The sequence below is a fragment of the Leptinotarsa decemlineata genome, unplaced genomic scaffold (genome assembly GCF_025532065.1).
Source record: "Leptinotarsa decemlineata unplaced genomic scaffold, Ldec_3_MD MMD2_tig00005002_RagTag_RagTag, whole genome shotgun sequence".
NCBI lineage: Eukaryota > Metazoa > Arthropoda > Insecta > Coleoptera > Chrysomelidae > Leptinotarsa > Leptinotarsa decemlineata.
In genome coordinates, this window is record NW_027412614.1 from 330,437 (window position 1) to 347,711 (window position 17,275).

A 17,275-nucleotide genomic window follows, 5' to 3' on the forward strand; every position below is an offset into this window, starting at 1 on the left:
AAAAAACACATACTGAAAGAGAGAAGTTTGAAGCAGAAAAATTGGAAAAAGCAGAAAACAGGAAAATAAAACAAGAAAAGTTTCTACAAGACAAAGAGGAAAGAAAACAATTAATTGAAATGATTGAAGTGCAAACGCAACTATTGCAGCAGTTTGTAACATTGAGTAATACCTTTAAGTTAGTGTAGTGTAGGTTTATTTAAATATAGATTTCAGTTGTACAGGTTTTTATTTTTAAGTTAGCTTAAATAATCCTTTTTAAAGTAGGTTATTGTAAATAAAGATGCCCAACATTTAGTGTTCACTGTTTATATTTTACATATACACTAGTCTGGTAGTTACGCTGTTAATCTCCCAAGTATTCTTCCAAATTTGGAGGTACCACATTAAAATATTGACTCGTCTGACTGCCATATAGGGAAGTATGGCAATTTGTTAACAGTACAGCCACTTTATAAAAGTTGTTCTATGTCTTGAACAAGAAGTTTCTGATTTTTCTTGGAATCTAAGAAAGCAAATTCTGCAGTAACTTTCTGAAAACCCCATTCTACAGCTTGTCTAACTGCACTCATGCTTCTATTAAACTCCTGTTATTGTGGAGTTAAGTGCTGGTTTCCGTAAGGACATATCAATAGATCTCTTATACCATATGCTAGATCACTATATAAAACAAAATTTTCTTCATTTGGAAATCTTGCAACTATGTCCAATCCATCGTACAAATGGGAGATACGAAAAATACCTGCATCATGTCTTCGACCTGGATATGCACCTTTCAGGCTCAATATCAATCCATCAGGACTCAACAAAGATTGATATTTTACACAATGATACCGTTTGTGTCCAGAATAATAATTTTCTTGTTCTTCTGTAAGTCTGCAAATGACTCGTGTTGTGCCATCAATAAATCCCCAGCAGTTATTTAAGGAAGCATCTTTGGCAAATACTACCTAAAATGAGAGATATTTGTTAAAAATGCTATTTTAAGCAACATTCAGAATTAATAAGCTTTGCAAGAATTTTACAAATGCCAAGAATTTTCTAGAAAACTTACATGTGAGTACCTTAACTTGTCTAGATTCAACCACGGTAAATTCTGTAAATTTTCAATTGAATGGCCATGATTATGGTATATTATTTCTGCTACTTTATTTGCAATCTGCGATAATGATTGTGCAGATTATCCAAACAATGGCTCCAAATCACATAACCGATTAGGATATGCTAATCTTCGCAACAAAATACAAAGTCCATGTAGCCCTGAAATTAACAAGATCATTGGAAATATCACCAACTCTAATGAAATATAAGAGCATAAGTTTATTCAAATAAATAAGATAGTTTTTTTACTCACCAGAAATACGATGCCTTTGTTGGGTAACTATTTCATTAGGTAGGCCAAGAGCTCTTGCTAAACGAATTATATTGTCTTTGTCGAAACGGAAGTTATTTTTTACTTCAGCAGGAACTAATTCGTTCAAATCAAACCTTCCATGATCTACCAAAATTTGATATTAACTTTGGTTTTATTGCATGAAGTTAAAACGTCCAGGTTAAAATAAACTAATGGGGGTTATGTTATGATTGTGACATGACATATGCCATAAGTCAGTCATCATTTTTACGTATTCCCAAAGTTATCGCATATTGCAATAACTCTCTTTTTTTCATCATACCGTAATACCGTATTGGATGTCAAAATAACGTTACCGTATTTTTCAGAGGAGTGGCGATAACTCTCTATTGAATAACATTACAAATCATACTTACAGTGAAAATGAGCGAAAAACAATAAATTGAACATATAAATTGACGAGAAAGTTATACATGTATAGGATTTTTTCTGGGTTTGACAAATGTCATACCTTCACATAAATGTCATTTTCCAATGAGTATGATGATTTCATAATTTTTGACTCTAAAGTATATACAGTAACTCACTGAAACTACATCAAAAACATGAGTCAAAAATTATGAAATCATCATACCCATTGGAAAATGATATTTATGTGAAGGTATGACATTTGTCAAACCCACAAAAAATCCAATAGATGTATAACTTTCTCGTTAATTTATATGTTCAATTTATTGTTTTTCGCTCATTTTTACTGTAAGTATGATTTGTGATGTTATTCAATGGTGAAAATATTCACAACTCATTAAATTATAGAAGCTTCCCATTAGAAGCGAAAGCTTGGCTAGGTAAAGTAGAGTTTGATTTCTGATTTTTTGACTGAGAGACCCTGTTAATCTATTTTATCGAATATATATATATATATATATATATATATATATATATATATATATATATATATATATATATATATATATATTGTTATGATATAAGTACTGTTCATTGGAATTTTGACAAAACCTAATTAGCTCATAAGTTGTTCATTTGAAGTACAGATTAGATACCTTACCTTAGGTAGAAATTTCTTATCGTTTGTTTTCAGTATAATGGTTACACACATATATTAACAACAAACAATCTTTCCTCAATCAGTTTGTTTCCACTGAAGCTCAAATGTCACAATCCATGATTGCATATAGGAATAACAATACAAATCGATATAATAATCAGAACAATAATAACCAAAATTTTAATAATAGAACTAATAATAACAGATATAATAATAATAATTCTCAAAGAAGATTCCCACAACAAAATAATAGACCAATAAATAATAATGCAAACTTTAATAACAGAAATTATAATAACTACCCTCAAAGAAATAATAATAATAGAAATTATGAATACAATAATAATAATAATAGGGAAAATAGATGGGCTAATAACAATAGAAACTACAATAATCAAGGAAATAATAATAGAGATAGACATTATAATCAAAATGAAAGAGGACACTTTAGAAGAAATTCTTTACCGGGAAATGAAAGAGAAAGAAGGGTAAATTATCAAAGAAGGTCTAACAGTGGGGAAAGAGCAAGCAATAATGAGCAGAGCCAAGAAAGACCAAATTTTAATCCAAACGAACAAAATTTAGCATAAGACCAAGGAATGAGCAAGCAACACACAACTACGAACACCCTATAGAATTCATAAAACTGGAAAATTTTAATGAGGAACAAATATCAGGACTAATAATTTTAAAAGGGAAAATTGGGAATAAAGAAATTGATATACTAATAGATACAGGTTCAGAAGCATCTTTGATTAAAGAAAATTTACTAGAAAATATAGAATTACAAAATAAAATTTTAAGAATGCCAAAAACCACATTAGTGGGAGTAAATGGGAAGGAATTAACAGAAACAAATCAATCCATTGATATAAAAGTGGATATTCAGAATGAGAACATAAACTTACAACTATTAATTGTCAAACAGATGGAATTTGACATAATTATTGGTACAGATCAACTTGAAAAATTAAAAGCTAAAATTGATTATGAGAAATTAAATATTGAATTAGATGGGAAATGGATAGAATTTGTGAATAAAGATCAGGATGAGTTTAACAAGAAAATACTATATATGGGAAGGATGCATGAAAGTGATGAATGTGATATTGAGGATAATAATATGAAATATATATGTGATATTGAATATGAAGAATATGTAGAAGAATTATTAAGAAAATATAATAAATCAATAATGAATGAATCGAGAGTTGCAAGAGAGTACATACATAGTATTGAGGTTAACAATGTGGATAAATTCAAATCAAAAAACTATCCAATTCCATATAAATATCGACAGCAAGTGAAATGTTGAATAATGGGATAATTGAAAGAAGTACCAGTAATTATATCAATCCAATAGTAGTAGTTGTAAAAAAAATGGAGAATTAAGATTATGTCTCGATGCAAGAGAATTAAATAAAATTACAATTCCTCAATATGAATCTCCACTAAATATTGAAACAATATTTGGAAAAATAACTAATACCACATGTTTTACAAAAATTTATTTAAAACACAGTTTTTGGTTAATTCCTTTACATGAAAATTCAAGAAACTATACAGGTTTTTGCATAGAAGGTGTAGTTTATAGATTTTGTGTTGTTCCGTATGGTCTACAATCTGCTTGCCCAGCATTAGAAAGAGCTTTACATAAAATATTGGATAAATATGAAGACTTTGCACTACATTACATAGATGATATACTAATATATTCAAAAGATAAAATAACACATAAAGAACACTTAAATAAAATTTTACAATTATTAGACGAAGCAGGACTTAAGATTAATTTAAATAAATGTCAATTTTTCCAGTGAGAACAAGCAGCTAATTGAAACTTACCAGGATATCCAGTTTTAGAAATTCCAACTAGACCAGTCACAGCTTCTAGATCATATTAAGGTAAAATAAAACCTATATAACATTCCAAAACATGTTGCTGATATAAGGAGGCAGGAGAGACTTTTTCATCATTCAGTGATCACAAACTCAATAAACATTATTTCACCATTTCGAACATTAATTTACAAATCATAACATTGTGAAAATTGTTTTTGTCGATAAATCAATATTTGTCACTTTCCAGTCATTCACTGTTTATTCACAAACAGAAAACTGTCATTCTATGATAAAGGTAAGAAATCATAGAACAAACATTACCATAGAGTGGTAATCTGTACTCATTTTAGATTAAGTTAAGTTTCGCAGATTCTAGGTAGCGATAAGATGATTAATATCAATGCTGTTTTTTTTTCAAATTTTACATTATATTTATTTAGCATTTTGAAATTTCATTTGGCACAATAAATTTTGATAAACATCAAAGACCTGTCCAAGAACTCTACCTGTGGAGAGAGAGGGCGCTGCATGCTGTTTAAATCCTGTACAGATTTCTTATTGTTTTACAATACTTATACATATGTGGAATCCCTTTGACCCTGACTAAAAACTTATATAAAAGCATCGGTTCTCTATTCCCGTTTAGAAAGAAAAACGAGCAAATTTCAACTCTTTCGGTATTTTTGAATGTTTTTATCAATAAAACTTCAATAATATAGTTTTGCCATTCACTTTGATGTCCAACCACATTTTGCATCAAACCATACTGCATCATCATTCACTGTGTAGAAAACCCTGACTCAATAACTTTCCATTCTTTTTCTGTTGAAGGTACCTGTAAAAAACAATACAAAATCACTACCATTATTTCAGTACAGTTTTCAATAAAAACATTTAAATGTACAGGGTGTCCAGAAATTACATTCTTATAATTTTAAGGATGATTCCACATATAATAGAACTGGAATTTCTGGTTTTTCTATATATTCATTCACAAGCACATTTTTCTATTCCAGGACCACGAAACTGCCGGAACTGACGCCGAAGAAACCATCCCACCAAAGTCACCAACACCATCTACACCTCAGTCTTTGAAACGTAGTGAACCATCAATCACATCCCAACCTCCAAAACGCAATAAGAGTTTTAGAAATCTTACATCTGGTTCTGGCGTTGATAAAGCAATAGAGTCCCTGAAAGAAATAGTCAACAAAAGTGAGAATAAACCCGATGATCAATATGATGCCTTTGCAAAACATATTTCAGGACAACTACGAGAACTTCCTCTGAGAAGTGTTATTATTTTGCAAGGACAAATTCAGGATCTTATTAATCGTGAAAGATTAGCCCACCTTCCAGTCCAGCAACAAATGCACCAGCAGTTTGGCAGCAGACCTTCCACATCTACTAATTCTCATTATTCACACACTGAACAACAAGCATTTCAGCAACAAATGCACCCGCATGTCGTCAATACCCAAGGAATCGAAATATGAAAAGATAGAAAAACTGTCTTATTAGTAAAAGAATAATTACTTTAAGACATTACAACAAAAATCGGAAAAATAAAACCAATATTAAACTGTTTAAACGCGAATGAAATCAGTAGAAAAATAATTCTAAGTTGTCGTGAAACAAAACTATTTGCTTTGTTTCCCGAGCCTCAGTGCAAGCTCCGCACACTCTGAGGAAAACTTGGAAAAATGGAAATTATGTTTTTATGATATTTTCAGCTCAGTACGGTTACTTAGCATTGAAATATCATCTCCTGAGTGTCAGGAAATCTTTTGCAAGATGAATGGCATTCGTTTATTTTATATTAGGCGAAAACGGTCAGTTTCAGGAAAATGCCGTTTTCACTCAGCTAGATAGGGAAATCATGTTTTCTTCTAAGAGACATCGATAGAACTTTCAATTAGCTTTCGTTTGATACCAGAACGATTTCTGTAGCGTGACTGGTTCAGATTTTATTTAGATTTTTGTCGGATTTGGAATTAGAAGTATCGGAGGAATCAAGTCTCGATAGCTTCGACCAAATCTCGCACTTTGTACTTTCAAATGCAGTTTACAGCCATAAGGAATAGAGATATCGAAAAAATTTCATCAGTAATTTCGTTTCGGATTGTTGAATACTATTCGAATATGAAGTTGAAATTTTTCGGGGAAAAAGTTGGAAAATCGCAAATTTCCGTTAAACTTTCCGTTAGGCAGTTGTTTGTTCGCAACGGTTTCGCCCCCGGGCAAAATCAGGTCACCGGCGCGGCTTTTGATTGGCTGGTGGGCATGGCGTGATTATTGATTTTTTAGTCGATCAAAGTGGATGTGATTTTTTGAGAGATATGATTGGCCGATTGGAGCTCGTCCACAAACATATAAATATGCAGAGTTTTACATTCTTCGTTCAGATACTTTTCAGATTGAGAATACGTAATATCGATATTTGGAAAGACTTCTACTTTACGAGATTTTACTGGCGATTGAGATATTCCTTGGCTAGCATTTGAAAGCGATTACTACGATTGGATTGTTGGATATTCTTCGTGGATATTTCAAAGGATTCATCGAGATTTTGTAGTTCTTTTTGGAACTAAGAGAATTCGTTGGTTTTTCTAGTTCTTTTTAGAACTAAGGGAATTCGATAATATTTTTTCCGATTTTCAGGTGACAGGATCAAATAGAATTCGTATAATTTCTCTGGATCTTTTCAGATCCAAATAGAGAAATACTTTTCCGGTTTTCAGGAGGTTTTCAAATAAATGAATTCGCAGTCTATGGTTCTTTTCAGAACTGAATAGAGACACTTGAGTATTGGACCAGAAAGTCAATTGGACTTAGTTCGGGAGTACCAGGAAAGTCAATTGGACGTCGAGGATTTTCTTGAAGGATTTTACCGATTTGATAGAGACTTCAAAAGAATTCGATCTCTAGTCCTTCTTAGGACTCAATAGAGATAATTTTCGGATAGGGATTTGCAGGAGGATTTTTCTAGAAGTTGTTTCAGAGGTTTCCTTCGTGTACAGTCGCAGTGTTGGACTTGGCTGGAGCAGACTAGGAGTAGCGGCTTCCCGGAGTCAAGTGGACTCAGGTCAGGGCGGATTGCTGGCGGAATTTTTTTTCGTTTCAGAGTTGCGGTTCCTTACGGCACGCCAGGGGAAGCTGTCCAAAATCCTACGAAGGAAGAGTAGGTCTCCACTAAAGTTGCCCGGTCTCATTCCACCCGATCACCTAGCGGTGTTAAACGATCGAGGTGTTTAGAGATTAGCATCTGGGCTGTCGACTCAACGTTACCGTTGGGACCTTCCAGGACTTCGAAACCTTTTTTCCACATTTCCTGCGGACGGCCCTCATCCTAGGGTGCGGTTCACCAGTTAGGCTTCGTGATCCTTACTTATTAGCTCAGTTCACTCTGTAGGTCTTGGTTAGAAAATTAGTTTCGCAAACCAAGAGTGAACTTAAAGTCTTAGCTTTCTGTGAATCCTCCCCTCTGCCTATCTCCAAGTCAGAGTCTTTGTAGGGATTTTTGAAACACGAAATGCAGACTAGGGCACAACAAGCGCGAGCGCAACTTGCAAGGGATACGACAGTGCAAAATCGCGTGGTCAACCCCTTCGACCAAGATATTCCTAATTCAGACAATTTTAGTCGCCCTTGTGCGACTTCTACAGAGCAACGAGAAATCCCCATGGAATCTGTGTTCGCGGGACGCAGTATTCCAAGAACTCCAGCTGAGACATCTAGTCTGAGGATGTCTCATGCTATCCGAAACACATCTGTCAATGAGGACACTAGTACCTCTTCCGTGGTCGCAGAGCGACAAAACCGTGGCACTTTCGGCTCCATTGCAAGTCGATTAGTTAGAGAAAACGAAATGTCTCAAAGGACTCAGTCCTCAAATCGCGATAAATTATCGTGCAGTCAAATTGTTTTAAATCGGTTTAGGGCATTAAATACCCCAAACACGAGGAGGATGGACAACGAAACTTTTGCTAGGGAACATCAGGAGATGTTTTCCGAGAAGCGTCCCAATAAGGGAAAAACTTCGCAGACACAAAGCGCGCCCCAGTTAGGGCTCCGCGCAATGATGAAAGCAGCAAGAAATCCCGCTATACCAAGATCGGTGGCGATGAAAAAGATGGAGGATAGAATCCCTCTAGAAAGGACAATTCTGTCTGAGAATCACAATAATTTCAGACAACAAGAGCTGAAGTGAACATGTACAGGGTGTACAGCCATCCTGTACCACTGATGAATTTCGAATTTACAAGGCCATTGTCGACTTCAGCTACGAGTTCATGCAGGAGCAGCCGACACACTCGAGACGAGGAACGTTTCGAGGGCAACGGGGGAATCTTCAGAGAGGAATCGCCGGCGGGCGTAAAACGCAGAAACGTTTTCCGAAATACGGGGTATTTCGGGGATGAAGAGGATGTTACGTTTCAATTTAGTACTAGATCAAACTGCTCTTATGTGACCTTTCAAAACACTACCTTACCTTTTAAGATTTTTATTCAAAGGATATTAACAATGTAATTGAGTTACAAGTAGATTTTATTCATTTAACATCATAGTAATGGGAATCTTCCGTTCCAAAGAAAACCATACCTGAAATGTACAAGAATAAATGTATGCTCCCTGACTAACTACTTTGACCAGTACTTACGCATTCTCCTATTGCCAATCGACGTTGGAGATCCGAAATTCCTCGCTAGGTTGAAATAGTTGTTATTGTTCGTTTCTCAGTTTTCTTCACCTATCATTTTTTCAGCCGTTGTCTGCCTTATTCCCTATACCTTTCCGAGAATATTTCTTGCATAGATTGTTATTCATCACTTCCAGAAGGTTTACTGACATATTAGAGCCATATCGCCTGAAAAACAATATTAGTTAGCTCTGGTTTCTGAATACTGTTTGATATTTTCGGTAAATATTCTGCATAAGATGAATGTTCAAATATTCGTACTGAATGGGAAAGATGTGACGACTTACCTTATATGTTTCTATTCCATCGCATAAATAAGGATTGGTAAATAGTTGAAAATAGGTTGGAGTGAATACTTTTGTAAACATTATAATATACAAGGTTAAGAGACAGCTGTTGTTTGACATCTGCCGAACTTTCGTAGTGTCGTTCCGTCGACTTACACCGAACTAGTTCTACAGTTGTTCACGGGTGAGGGATTGATCGGGTACTCAAGTTGTCAAGGGTTGTTTAAGGGTTGCATTGCTTTGAGAAGGAGTTTTGATGGGTCATGGACTTGTTGATGATGTATCAAGTGGCTGTGGAGGAATTGTTAGATTTATGATGTTGTGCACAGCGCCCCCTTGGTGCTTGTAGTGTAGGTTGGACGCACCGTGGCAACAACTGGTTAGCTGTCAGATGTGGCAGTCTTTTAGTATTCGGAAGTTGGCCTTCGATTGAGCTTGGTTCGGAGTTCAAAGCGTACCATCAGACTGATTGTAGGATATATATGGTTGTATTTGTGCCATCCTTCACTGGGATTATTTCTACAAGTCAGGATTGTATAGTGGAAGACTGATTGGTCATTTTGGTGTGGATATTTGCAGTCTGAAACTTAAGCTCTTTTGAGGATTTGTGGTGGTTACCGAACTCGTGCCAGGTGGAAGGATTTCCGAAATTAGGTATGTCTGAATCACTGTCGCATCTCTCATGTGATCTTAGCTATGATATCACCTCTTCAATTCTACAACCTTCGTTTCTCGTCTCTAGATTCATAAGAAACAGAAGGCCCTCAGTCACTCATCAAGTCCCAGTAGGACTTCCGTGCAGAGCACCGCACACGAAGAAACGTATAGAAAACCCCTTGGCCAGGGTAAGAATTTTACCATTAAATGTGTTTTTGATGAGTTTAGTAATTTCTGATTCCATCGTTATATCTCAAATGAATATTAGTATTGAAGAGAGGTTTCAACACTCATTCAATTTTCTTGATTTTTTACGGATCATATGGTTATACAGGGCACCCAAAAATATACTCTTGTTATCTTGCTTCTTTGCTTAATGAAAATATACCAGGGGTATTGATTAGTCAAATAGTCCTATTGAATGGGGGTTGAATCTCACCTTGTTGCTATCTGATTCTGATTGAGAATTTTCTTCCGTAGGGTTTTTTTCCTTCTTTCCTTTTTTTCCTGTTCTCCTGTTTTCCTGTCTTCCTGTTTTCCTTTTTTTTTCTTCTTCTTAAGTTTTTTATCTTTCTGGATCTTATTTGGTGATCCATTACTGGTCCAGCTTGTCGTGCCCTACAGGGTGATCTATCTTGGTGGTGCTACAGGGTGATCCATCTCCGCCGTACTACAGGGTGATCCACCGGTGCTACAGGGTGATCCATCTCCGTCGAACTACGGGGTAGCCTAACAACATATACCGGGTGGCCCAAAAGGAGCACGCAAGTTATAATTGATTTAATTGAAAATTTGTGATATACTGAGATATTTGCATAATTGTTGCCCTTATGTTTATTGATACCTGTTTGATATAGTGTTTGTTATTTATACCTGATTGATATAGTCATGCATTTGTGAAACGGAAATTGAGGTATTTTCTTCCTTTCACGATTGCTGATTGACACCGATGCGCCTACGCCTGAGCTCACGCGACGCAAACGAGTTTGTCATACCATCCGATACTAGTATTTACGATTTCACCTACTCAATTTTCGTGGTATTGTGGTATTACTCGACGTATTGTAGTTTTTTTGAGCGTCGTTACTACCGTAATTTATGGCTGATTGAATTCGTGGTTATATACACCGCGCTCGTGTATTGACATCTGAACATCGCGTAGTAGTGTGAATATTGCATTGTTGTCTTAGAAGCGTTGTTGGTTAATCCATGTAAGTTAGGATTACCGAATAAATCATATTGGGGATCTTTATCTTTTATTTCCAATATTAATTGGTAAGTTATTGATATTGTGAGTTACTTAGGGTATCTGGAGGATTAAATTTACCTGGCGCCCATTAAGATCTATTTGAAATTTGCTAAGTTGTTTAACCCACTCCCGTCTCCACTGTTTAGCTTAGCCGCGGATACCCATCTGTCTTATTTGTTACCGACAGATGATTTAGTCTCCTCTTGTGGTTTATGAGGTGACAAGGAGTCGCCGGCGGGCGTTAAACGCAGAAATGTTTCCGGAAATGCAGAGTATTTCGGGAATGAAGAGGAATCGCCGGCGGGAGTTAAACGCAGAAAGGCTGTCCAAAACACAGGGTGTTTCGGAAGCGAAGAGGATATCATCAGGGACGAGTACCTGGGAGATGGGTACTCCGACGCGGGATGTGTCTTCGACGGGTCGCCGGCGGGCGTAAAACGCGGAAACGGAGCAGCAGGACAGGTCGTCCGACGCCAGGCGTCGCGACGCCCCCAGGTCAGAACCCTTAGCGGTTCCTGGGAGGGAGATGTTCGGCGCACAGGAGCGCCTTACATCTCTCGTGAAGGTGCAACTGAGGCCCTAGCGGAAGTGCTAGGGGGAGGTGGAATGCCGGGGGGCATCCTGAAGGCAGCTGGGCCTTGGGGATGCCTTCATGGCGGGCGAGGTTGCTCACACAGATAGAAGCCTACAATGAGCTAGTCGACGCAACGAACCAGCCTCCCGTCGAGCTCAGACAGAAGCTGAGTCCCGAAATCCCTGGGGCTCAGGTCTGGGAGGCCTGCCGGTCGTCTCGACGTGGTGAAACGGTGACCGAGGTAACCGGTGGGGTCGGTGTAGCTAGGCACGCCTCCGCCTATACCGAGGTGAATGGAGCATGGGAAGGTGACGTCCAGCGCACCCGGCTGGACTACGAGCACCCCACCCGTCCTCCAAACCCAAACCGTTTTGGAGGACAAAGTTGTCGTGAAACAAAACTGTTTGCTTTGTTTCCCGAGCCTCAGTGCAAGCTCCGCTCACTCTGAGGAAAATTGGAAAAAAATGAACCTATGTTTTTATGATATTTTCAGCTCAGTATGGTTACTCAGCATTGAAATCTCATCTCCTGAGTGTTAGGAAATCTTTTGCAAGATTAATAGCATTCGTTTATTTCACATTAGGCGAAACCGGTCAGTTTCATGGAAATGCCGTTTTCACTTAGCTAGATAGGGAAATCGTGTTTTCTTCTAAGAGACATCGATAGAACTTTTAATTAGCTTTCGTTTGATACCAGAACGATTTCTGTAGCGTGTCTGGTTCAGATTTTATTTAGATTTTAGTCGGATTTTGAGTTTGAAGTATCGAAGGAATTTCTTCGTCAGCTTCGACCTAAAATCCGGGACTTAGAATTTCAAATGCATTTCACAGCCAAAAGTAATAGAAGGAATAGAGATATCGAAAAAATTTCATCAATAGTTTCGTTTCGAATTGTTGAATACTTTTCGAATATGAAGTTGAATTTTTTCAGAGAAAAAGTTGAATAATCGCTAATTTCCGTTAAAATCCCGTTAGGCGGTTGTTTGTTTGCAACGATCTTCGCCTCAGGGCATACTCACCCCACCGGCTAGCCGGTTTCTGATTGGCTGGAAGGAATGGTGTGATTGTTGACTTTCTCATGCATCGATATGGATGTGATTTTTTGAGATCTGTGATTGGGCGATTAGAGTTCGTCCGCGAATGTATAAATATGCAGAGTTTTGCATTCTTCGTTCAGATACTTTTCAGATCGAGATTACGTTACATTGAGATTCGAAAAGACTTCTTATTGCGATTATTTGACTGGCGATTGATACACTATTCTTTGGCGAGCATTTGAAAGCGATTGCATTATTGGATTGTTGGATATTCTGAGGAATAATTCAAAGGAATTCATTGCGATTTGTTAGTTCTTTTTAGAACTGGGAGAATTCGACGTTTTTATTAGTTCTTATTAGAACTAAACAGGAATTCGTAAATACTAATACAATTTTTCCGATTTCAGGTGGTTTTTGAGTCAAATAGAATTTGTATAATTTCTCTGGCTCTTTTCAGACCCAAATAGAGAAATACTTTCTTCGTTTTAGGGTTCATCGAATGAATTCGTAGTCTCGGGTTCTTTTCAGAACTGTTAAGAGACACTTAAGGATAGGAGTAAAAAGTCAATAGGACTTAGTTCTGGACATAGAGGATTTTCTTGGAGGATTTTTGGATTTTGATAGGATCTTCAAAAGAATTCGTTCTCTGGTCCTTTTCAGGACTCGATAGAGATAGTTTGCGAATAGGGAATTACAGGAGGATTTTTCTAGGAGTTGTTATAGGATTTCCCTCCGTATTCCGACGCCGTGTTGGCTTGACGTGAGCAGACTTGGAGGTGCTGCGTTCCCAGAGTCAAGTGGACTCAGATCTGGTCGGATTGGTGGCCGGAATTTTTTTTCGTTCCAGAGTACGGTTCCTTACGCCACGCCAGGGGAAGCAGTCCAAAATCCTACAAAGGAAGAGTAGGTCTCCACTAAAGTTGTCCGGGCTCAGTCCACCCGATCACCTAGCGGTGTTAAACGATCGAGGTGTTTAGAGCTTAAATTCGGAGGAGTCAAGCCATCATTAGACTAGCCTCTGGGCTGTCGACTCAACGTTACCGTTGGGACCCTCCAGGACTACGATACCTCTTTTCCAAACTTTCTGCGGACGGCCCTCATCCTAGGGTGCGGTTCAACAGTTAGGCTCCTTGATCCTTATTATTTAGCTCAGTTCACTCTGTAGGCCTTGTTAGGGAACTTAGTTTTCGCGAACAAGAGTGAACTTAGAATATTTAGTTTTCAGTGAATCCTCCCCTCTGTCTATCTCCAAGCCAGAGTCATATTAGGGAATTTTTCACAAACCGAACATGCAGACTAGGGCACAACACGCGCGAGCGCAACTCGCAAACGTTACGACGGTGCAACAGCGCGAGGTCACACCCTTCGACCAAATTTTCGAAAATTCAGACACTTTTAATCGCCTGAGTGCGATTTCTACAGAGATGCAGCAAATCCCCCAGGAATCTGTGTTCAGAGGACACAGTATTCCACGAACTCCGGCGGAGATGGCTAGTCTGAGGCTGTCTTCCGCCAGACGTCTCAGTTTTGAACAAGAGGACGTAAGTCCCTCTACCGTGGTCGCAGAGCGACAAAACCTTGGCACCTTCGGCACGTCTGTGAGTCGTTTAGATAGAACCGAATTGTCACAAAGGACTCAGTCCTCAAATCGCGTTAATACACCGGCATTTCAATCTGTGTTAAACCGAATTAGGGATTCTAAAACCCCAAAGACGACAAACATCCACAACTTGTTCGAAGAGAACGAAGAGGCTGAAGATAGGCCACAAAGTGCACCTCAATTGGAGTACCGCACAGAAAGACAAAGGAATGTAGAATATTATATGCCGAGATTGGCGCAATCAGAATGTCGAGATACGACACAAATACCTCCTAGAATGAGAGCTGTGCCTGTGCAGATGCCGAGATGGCAAAGACAGGAAGTGTTTCCAACTTACTTGGAAACACCACGCGTTGAGATACACAGGGTGTACAGCCATCCTGTGTTGCATGAAACCCAATACACAACACCATTGTTGACTACGAACAAGAGTGACTGCTCGAGGAGAAACGGACAAGAAGTCCAGAACCTAGGAAGAAGAGAAGTTAGATCTGGTCGATTAGACTTAGATCTGGATCGCCGGCGGGCGTTAAACGTAGAAAGGCTGTCCGAAACACAGGGTGTTTCGGAAGCAAGGGAGACATCTTCAGATCGCCGGCGGGCGTTAAACGTAGAAAGAGAGTGGAGATTTGGTCTAGAGGATGCAAATCTGGGTCGCCGGCGGGCGTTAAACGTAGAAGAGGAAAGAGGTCAAACAAACGAAGAGGTCGTTCAACGCCAGGCGTTGCGACGCCTACAGGGACAAACCCTTAGCGGTTTGGTAGGCGAATGGGTAGAGCCACGCGCAGGAGCGTCGCTCTGCTCAGAGAAATGCACGTCTGACGGCCCAGCGGAGCTGGGGGGTGGTGGAAGTCAGGGGGGTGTCTCGAAGCAGTTTGGAGCTTGGGGAGACCCTCATGGCGGGACAGGTGTGCCACATCATCAAGAGTTTGACCATGTACCTGTGTCGAGAAGAGTAGAGCTACGCCAGGCACAGGACCAGCCTCACGTCGCACTCGGACAGAGTCTGGGTCCCGAAATCCCTGGGACTCAGGTCCGGGAGGCCAGGTGGCCGTTGCGGCGTCCTGAATACGCGGAAGCGGATGTCGGAGCGCATGCGCACGCCACCGCAAGCACCCGCACTATTAAAAGAGGACATGGCGCCCAACGTAAGGGGCTTGAGCACGAGGACGTGCCAAGGGAGGTCAGGAGACCAACCCGAACCCAGGAACAGTCAACAATGGTGCGTCAACGGGTTGTTAGTGATCCCGGCTTAGCCAAAAACTATCTGGCGCCCGTTTTTGAATACCAGCACTGGGCGAGTGCTGATGATGGACGAGAGGTCCATAACGTCGAGTTTTTGAAACAGGCAGAATTCTCGTCTGGGAGAAGGTGCGAGACGATTGAAGGGGGTGTACAGGAGGTACAACCCTCACGAATCAGCGCACACACACTAGTGCTGCCTAGTGTAGAAGAGCTGGAAGCTCAAAGTGAAACTATGGAGGCAGAGAAGCCTAAGGATAGGATGGAGGAGCTGTTCACCAGATTGGTGACGGTCCTAGAAAAGAGGCAAGAGCCACAGAGGGAGGCGGAAAGTGATTCCCAGAATGGGAAGAAAATCAGAATTCCCCCTCCTACATTCAGTGGATTGGATCACGAAGATCCAACTGAATTTTGCAGGAAAGCTGAGGAGCAGCTTCAAGACCTACACCCTTCAGTATGGGTTAACACCGCAGCACAGTGGCTGAAGGGTGCAGCAGCCGCATGGTATGGACCATATAAGAATATGACCCTGGATTGGGCGTTCTTCACAAATAGGCTCCAGGAGAGGTTCGACAACGAGCTGCTTGTCAGTTCGTTGGAGAGCAGCCTCTACGGAGTAGACCAGCGAAAAGGAGAGCCAGTTACAAATTTCATCCTGCATAAGCTCGGGTTAGCGAGGAGGCTATACCCGGAGATGCCCGAGAAGAGGATAGTCCAGCTGAGCCTGAACAGAATGTGTGCAGAGGTCAAAGTGCACCTGCAATTACACACATTCACCAGCGTGGAGGAGCTGACCCAGAAAGCGGTGGCTGTAGAGTCACTGCTAAGAGGCAGCAACAGTTCCAATAACGCCAGCCAAGGAGCGATTCGACGTACCCACCACGAGGACAGAGGGCCTCGTCGTGGCAACGAGGGAATGAATAAAGGCAAAGAAGGTCAAAGAGAGGACCAGCCTAAAAGCTTTCACCGCGAGGACAGAGGGCCTCGCCGTGACAACGGTGGACATGGCGACAAAGGGGGTTGCAGAATGGAACCGCCCAAGCAGTTTCACCAAAGGCAAGAGCCGATCGGGGCTAGCCACAGCCAGAAGAGTGAGGCTAGACCCCAGGAAAAAAATCAAGGGTACCCATCACGACAAGAGTCAGCTCGGGGAGTTGTCACAAGTGATGGCAGGTACCAGAAGAGAAACGAGGCTCCAGCAAGAGGCAGAGTAGCATACACTCCGAAGTGCTACAACTGCGGAGGACCTCATTACTCTAATGATTGTCCAAAGCCGAAACAGGCAAAGATGCAGACGACGAACAGTAACGGAAGGAGTTACCAATCGAAGGCGAAGCCAGACGGACACACCGTGGCGCGCGTGGTCGAGGCGACCAAACCGCGCGACCACAGCAACGAGAAGAAGAGCGACGACAAGGAAAAGAAGCAGCAGCCGTCGGGAAACGCCAGCGGGAGCTTCAAGAGGGCTCCCGAAGGCGGCCCACCGACGAAGGGCAGACAGTAAATACACTGTCTGTCGGAGGAAGAGTACGCTCAGGGGAGCGTGCTCCAACGAAGGTGGGAGGCCCACCCACCGATGGAGAGCAGGACAAGTCGGGGAGGCTTGTACCTGAACCGCCGGCGGGCGTAAAACGTGGAAAAGAAGTCGTTCAGCAGCTGGGAGCGG

At 40.3% G+C, this 17,275-nt stretch overlaps 1 protein-coding gene and 2 long non-coding RNA genes across 3 annotated transcripts in view; 1 reads left to right on the forward strand and 2 right to left on the reverse strand.

The window, feature by feature from the left end:
- LOC141484213 (uncharacterized) overlaps positions 1-17,275 on the reverse strand; it is a 189,861-nt gene that overhangs the window by 102,177 nt on the left and 70,409 nt on the right. The gene's annotated exons all lie outside the window — the stretch shown is intronic.
- LOC141484165 (uncharacterized) lies at positions 306-1,655 on the reverse strand. The gene is made up of 3 exons (XR_012466514.1): positions 1,355-1,655; positions 1,055-1,260; positions 306-950 (listed from the first exon to the last, which is right to left on the reverse strand). It is a non-coding gene; the product is annotated as an uncharacterized lncRNA (long non-coding RNA).
- Positions 8,861-17,113, forward strand: LOC141484190 (uncharacterized). The gene is made up of 2 exons (XM_074179281.1): positions 8,861-9,905; positions 9,994-17,113. Exon 2 carries the CDS (start codon positions 14,057-14,059, stop codon positions 17,111-17,113), a length of 3,057 nt encoding a protein of 1,018 aa, XP_074035382.1. The 5' UTR covers positions 8,861-9,905; positions 9,994-14,056.

Bases quoted from the DNA above. Each gene is read 5' to 3' on its own strand.
- LOC141484190 (XM_074179281.1), top strand. From the start codon at position 14,057: ATGCAGACTAGGGCACAACACGCGCGAGCGCAACTCGCAAACGTTACG.